The sequence below is a fragment of the Arachis ipaensis genome, chromosome B03, assembly GCF_000816755.2.
Source record: "Arachis ipaensis cultivar K30076 chromosome B03, Araip1.1, whole genome shotgun sequence".
NCBI lineage: Eukaryota > Viridiplantae > Streptophyta > Magnoliopsida > Fabales > Fabaceae > Arachis > Arachis ipaensis.
Genome location: NC_029787.2, coordinates 38973914 through 38980460, shown reverse-complemented (window position 1 = coordinate 38980460; position 6547 = coordinate 38973914). Strand labels below are relative to the sequence as shown.

At 40.5% G+C, this 6547-nt stretch overlaps 1 protein-coding gene across 1 annotated transcript; it reads left to right on the top strand.

The window, feature by feature from the left end:
- LOC107630356 (oligosaccharyltransferase complex subunit ostc) lies at window positions 4016-4952 on the top strand. The gene has a single exon (XM_016333459.2). It carries the CDS (start codon window positions 4110-4112, stop codon window positions 4650-4652), a length of 543 nt encoding a protein of 180 aa, XP_016188945.1. The 5' UTR covers window positions 4016-4109; the 3' UTR covers window positions 4653-4952.

Here is a 6547-nt window from a genome sequence, read left to right as displayed (position 1 = left end):
CTTATTTTGGAGTTTAAAAAAATTATATAATTTTTTCATCAAATTAATCATAAATTTTAGGGTTTTTTTATTTAAATTAAATAAAACCGATTTAAATAAACGTCAAAAAATTTACCAAAATACGTAGTTAGTCACATCTCGAATACAAAGGGTAACTTTTAAAAATGGTCACATCTCAGGTACACTGGCCCTGTTCTGTGATATGGGGTCTGCGAGTCATATTCCGGGTGCACTCGAGATATGAACATGAGCGCATCCCAGATACACTGCATCCGAGATATGCTTATATTCTGATTTCGACCAGTGCATCCGAAATAGTGCGAGGATGCAGGACGAGGGCACTGCATCCGAGATAAGGGAAAATATCCAATATGCTTCTATTTGTTTACCCATTTTGGTGTATGTTTTTTTTATGAAAATATTGTAATGTTGTAGATGAAAAATGGTCCTGTAACAATAGAAAATAACTAGCTATACAGAAATTATGCTTCATTACACATTAAACACATTTAATAACAATCAGTACATCAAAGTGACAACATTGGAACAAAAAGGCCTAAACCCTAAACTACATACGTCGTCATGGATCCGAGTGGGGCGCATTGGGACACCCACGTCTGGTGTGGCCCTCTCCGCGGCAGAGCCCACATCTCTTCTCCACACGCTCAATGGCATCCATCTCATTCCGGATCCAAGTGGATACCGGCCTTCTCGATGCCTTCCTCCTCATGGCTGAGTTGGGATTCAGGCGTGCACCGTACCATGGAGGCCACATCTTTTCGTCTGGTATCGGCAGAAACTCCCTCTCGTATACCTTGAATACAGAGGCCATCGTGTACATAGGGTCCACAAAATGACCCCACTCAATACTCGCAGCTGCATATGCCTCCAAGACGTGTCGACATGGGTAATGCAATGACTGAAACAGGTCGTAGTCGCATGTACGCTCGGTCATACGAACCTGATATGAAGTCTGTGACCAACCATCCATCGGATCCATCTCTTCCACGCTAAAAACGGATGTCCTACGATCACAATGGGTGACTCGCAACATTGGCAGGCTCTCTCTGTTCTTATCTATAACTGTCAACAGCCGCTGCGAGTAGATCTATCCACCTTGTAACTGAGCATGTGCTTCACGTCCTCTGCGCACGAACAACTATTGCAACCTCTCATACGTTGCCCGAACAATCGCTGCGACCGGAAGATTCCTCATTCCCTTCAGCACGACATTTATACACTCTGATAGGTTCGCCGTCATGTGACCATACCGACGACCTTCGTCGCAATGTTGCAACCACAAATTCTTCCTGAAATGAAGAGCCCAATCTACCATCTCACGGGATATTGTGCCTAAGGCATCCAAGTACCAGTCACATCCCTCCTTACTCAGACTATACGCCGCATTTATAAGGTACCTCTTACCTTCGGCCGATTTGAACTTGGAATTGAAGTTTGAAGCCATGTGCCGGATGCAATAAGCATGATATGCTGACGGAAGATGCCATCTACTATGAGGTGCATTGAGAGCGGCTCGAATGGCCTGTGATCTATCTGATATGATCAGGATTCCTGGCTGTGGAGTAACATGTTGTCTCAAATTTGAGAGAAAAAATGACTATGACTCCGTTGTCTCAGACTCCACTAATGAGAAAGTTATGGGAAAAATATTGTTGTTACCATCTTGAGCCACAACAATTAAAAGCATGCCCCTGAACTTGCCGTATAGATGTGTTCCATCCACTAATACAAACGGCTTGCAATGCTTAAACGCTTCAATACATAGAGGAAATACCCAAAAAACCTTATACAACTCACTCCACTCTCCATCAACCATATTCCTGTTGTAATAAGGGACAGCAATGCATTTGTGGATTGTACCTGGGAGGCACTCTTGCAAAGCTTGTAAGAGCGATTCGTGGATCGTACCTGGGAGGTACTTCTGCAAAGCTTGTAAGAGCGCCAGAATCCTATTGTATGACTTTTTCCAGTCGCCATAGATCTTGGCAATCGCCTTTTGCTTTGCCATCTACACCTTCCGATACGAGGGCTTAAAATGGTAACTTTGATGGACAACACTTTGCAACACTAAGATAGACACCGATGGATCAGTCTTTATCATAGGTAACACAACCTTACAAATCAACCCACTATCCGGTTGCGCATGGTCCTAAGACATGGTTGGTGCCAGACAGGTATGTGATCCACCGAACCGACGTACCTCCCTACGAATCATGCTCTAATGTCAACAACATGCTAAACAAAAAAACAAATGTATAGAGTCTAATGCATCCATAATATAATGTAAAATATACCAGTTTCAAGTTCTGCCGTAATGCCACACGAAGACTCAACGAACAACCATTGGAGAATTGCTTGCATCGACGGTGATATTTTAGCCTATCTGACTCTAGTACTTTGTACTCCGCATTCCGTCAAATATTGTAGTTCTTCACCGCCATTAGGACTGCTTCTCGCTTGCTGAACCTATGCCCAATTGAAATTCCACCCCACCATCCGTGTTGTAATCCTCCATGTCCCCAGCGTTCAAAAGATTGTCCGAGTGCATTGCATCCAAGTTCAACGTCTGATAATGGCTAGGAACATCCGATAGTCGAGGAATGGCCAAAGGGGAGGTAGTAGAAACCTACCAATGCTGCCACTGGGAGTCTCCGGCACAAACTCATCTTCTGACACTGTATCGCTTGACAACCTGGACTCGGCAACATTGGTAGAATTGCCCTCACTGTCGGAATCGTCGGCACTATCATGAGGTTGGGTATAGTGGATCGGTGTCGCCTCGAGCGACACGACTTCAGGAGCCAAAGGAGACGACCCACCCCTAACAACTACATCACGGACCACAGCATACAACTCCATCACATGTTGGGGCATCAGTCGTGCATGTACGTCGAACATTACTCTCACATGCTGATCCCCATCTATCCAGAATAACCGGTTCGTAAATCCACTGTTCGAAAGCGCATACAGAAATCTATATGCAACCCTCCCAACCTCCTTTGTTCCTACTCCTCCCATATTGCTCAACATGACCGTCTTTAGCGCATCTAGGGTATCAACCCGGTAAGTGCGCAACATCACAATATTGTCAGACTAAAAAATCACTCCTTCATCACTGTGTGAATTGTGTGAGAGGAGGTATTGGGATGGTCTCCATAAATAGACTTATTGTACAACATATCTTGGGTGCTGAGCTCCTAATTATAATCTTGACTATATCTCGGATGCAATGCCACCGTCTTGCATCCTCGAACGTATCTTGGATGCACTGGTCGAAATCAGAATATAAGCATATCTCGGATGCAGTGTATCCAGGATGCGCTCATGTTCATATCTCGGGTGCACCCGGGATATGATTCACAGACCCCATATCACAAAACGAGGTCAGTGCACCTGAGATGTGACCATTTTTAGAAGTTACTCTCTGTATTCGAGATATGACTAATTACGCATTTTGGTAAATTCTTCCACATTTATTTAAATTGGTAAATACTATATTTATTTAATTTAAATAAAAAATCCTAAATTTTAATTTAAAATTTATGATATTGTTATATGTTTTGTACATGCAAATTTTGATTTCAACTCTCAATTCACATTGAAATGGAGACAATTAGACAGAAAAACTTTCCAAAATCAAAACTTTAGTTTCAAGCCAAAGAATTATCTAAGAGTATTAAAATGGAACAAACCTATTGAACTGATATGCCAAAACTACAAAAAAAAATGTTAAAAAAAATTATTAAAATAGTTCCTCACATATTTGTCGAGATACTATTTTTTAAAGTTTAAATTAATAAAAAAATACATAAATAATTATATTTTTAATATTTTTTTATTTAAAGATTCTTTTAAATTGAAGAATAAAATTAATTATTAATATAAAATATATATTAAAAATAAATTAAAAAACATATTTATTTAATCCAAATATTAATTGATTTTAGTGTATTTAAATAGTGTTTTTTTACTATTTTTTAAAGAAAAAAAACCCTCTCCAGTGTAAAGCATCCAAAAAGCATTCAGTCGGTCGGTCCACACTAGCTCCACTAGTATCGTTCCTCTCCTCTTCAAGGCAACCCGAGAAAATGCGAGCTAAATCAGACAACCCACAACCCCAAGCCACCGGCGACTACTCCACGTCGTCCCTCTCTTCCGCCACCACAACCTCCATAGATCCAATCTACCACATCCTCCGCATCCTGCCATTCTCGTTCCTGCGTCCACCGCGCCTCCGCCTGAAACTCCCCTCCCTCTCCCTCCCATCCCCAAACCTAGTCTTTGCCTTCGTCCTCCTAACCTATTTCATGGTCGTCTCGGGAATCGTGTACGACATCATCGTGGAGCCCCCAGGGATCGGGTCAACGCAGGACCCTTACACCGGCGCCGTACGACCCGTCGTTTTCATGTCCGGACGCGTTAACGGGCAGTACATCATCGAGGGATTGTCGTCCGGCTTCATGTTCCTTCTTGGAGGCATCGGGATCATACTTCTTGACCTCGCCCTTGACCGTAACCGCCCTAGGACCGTCAAGTCCTCCTATGCTGCCGCCGGTATCTCCTCCGTCGTCCTTTCTTACGTCATGAGCATGCTCTTTGTCCGTATCAAGATCCCTGCTTATCTCAGATGAATTTATAAATTAATGAATTAACTAATTAGCTTTTTATTGTTTTTTCTTTCCGGATTTCTGCAATTTCTGACGATATGGTGAATTCGCATGGTTTTATAGTGACTGGATCTGAGATTTTTGGTGTTTGTTTCTCTTCCGTTATGTGTATTTTGGTTAGTTTGATAGTGTGGTATGAGTATCCTACGGGTTAATTGCGTGGATTAGCTTAATTTCCAGGGAAAATCGATTTTTCCTTTGGGATTTAGTGATTTACTTAGTGATAATGAGTTGTTCTGAATAAAATGAGCTCTTTCAAATGCACAATGTAGTTTTTAAAATGCATAATCTGAGATTTTTAGGTAATTTTGTAGTTTGAATTGAAACGAATAAGTGGCTATTCTAACTATGTTGTTCTGGGGTTTACGTATGTGAGTCGTTTTTAAGTTTGTTTGGTTTCCCTTGAAATTGGGTAATTGTGTGTTTGATTTCATTAACTTGTAGGGAATATTTTGATTAGAAGTTATTCTTATGCGGGCATGAAATTGTCTATTTGTCTGTCTTTCTCCTGTAGTTACAATAATATTCAGTACTGTTTAAAAGCAACTAGCTTGTATCTCTCACTGATATAGCATAGGTGAGAACCATTCCTTGAACCAAGTTCATTAAGAGGTGAGACCATGAGAACCCTGCTTTTGGGAATTCCACATCTCATACCCGGCTGATATGTCACATGTGTAAAATTATTGAATTCTTCATTGTGGAAGCTTATCTTCTGTTTCTCTGGTTTCACATGAACAGAATGTTCCTTTCAGTTCTTTTTTATATATTAATTTCTTGTATACCAAAATCCTGTTGGGGAAAGATTTGGGCTAGTGTATAGCATAAAGAGGGTAAAGACCAGAATAGGATACTGCCGTCCAAAAGAACAGAAGCTGAATTAGTTAAGAGGCCTCTGAGGTCACAAAAAACGGCTAGAGAGTAGTTGGAGGGAACTGAGGTAAATTAGGTGGGTAAGAATTATGTCAGGGACTTAGGGTTTGATGATCACTTTGTAATAGACTTGAGAGAGTTGAGGAGCTCTACCTCTTCCTCATCATACTATGCACATTCTTCCACAAATTCTAGGATTCCTGCCATGCTTATCTGTAATTTCAATCAATAGCCAATAATTCATACCAGTTCTGAAATTGGTAATGTACCATCAACACTTGAGGTTATAATGAATGATGTCCTTTAATTTGTTGGTCCTGCACCGAATCGCATTCCTTTGCTATGGCCCATTATCCCTCCTCATACTAGCTCTTTGTCCTCATCTGTGATGAAATTTAGAAAAACCATCTTAAAGAAGGAATAGTTTGTTCTATGAAAACATGTTTGTGTAATATGAGATTTGTTTGTTGATCTTGCTTGCTGTGACAATCATGTGAGCTGCTTGCACTGTGTTCAACTTGTGGCCTTCTATTTAATCAAATGGTGGTTGTGTTTTCCACTTTTGTAAAAACTGTCTATTTTACCTAACAGCATAATCTTTGTTTTATCATTGTTGGGAAATGATCGACTTAATGTCTTCATTTGGATCTCCTTAATCCTCTCACCACTTTGAAATCCTTAAATAAATACATAGTCCATGGTTGTGGCTAGTGCTGATCTGCATTTTAGTAGGCGAGTTCTATCTTTGCCAAGATGTTCATTTGAACTAAATTTATTCCTCAAGTATAAGCTTAATAAACACTTTTTTAGTGAAATATTAGTTTACCAATTGATACGCAGCAATTTCCGCCACATTACATGGGAAGGAGAATGTGAGTTATGAGTTCCCCCCACTTTAGTGGCTCATTCTTTTTCTTATAAACGTGTCAGTAACTATTCTGTTCTATTCAAGTCCAAGATTCTTTTGAGATAAAATGTCGATAGTC

Excerpts from the sequence above, each read along its gene's own strand:
- LOC107630356 (XM_016333459.2), top strand. The coding sequence starts at position 4,110 with ATGCGAGCTAAATCAGACAACCCACAACCCCAAGCCACCGGCGACTAC.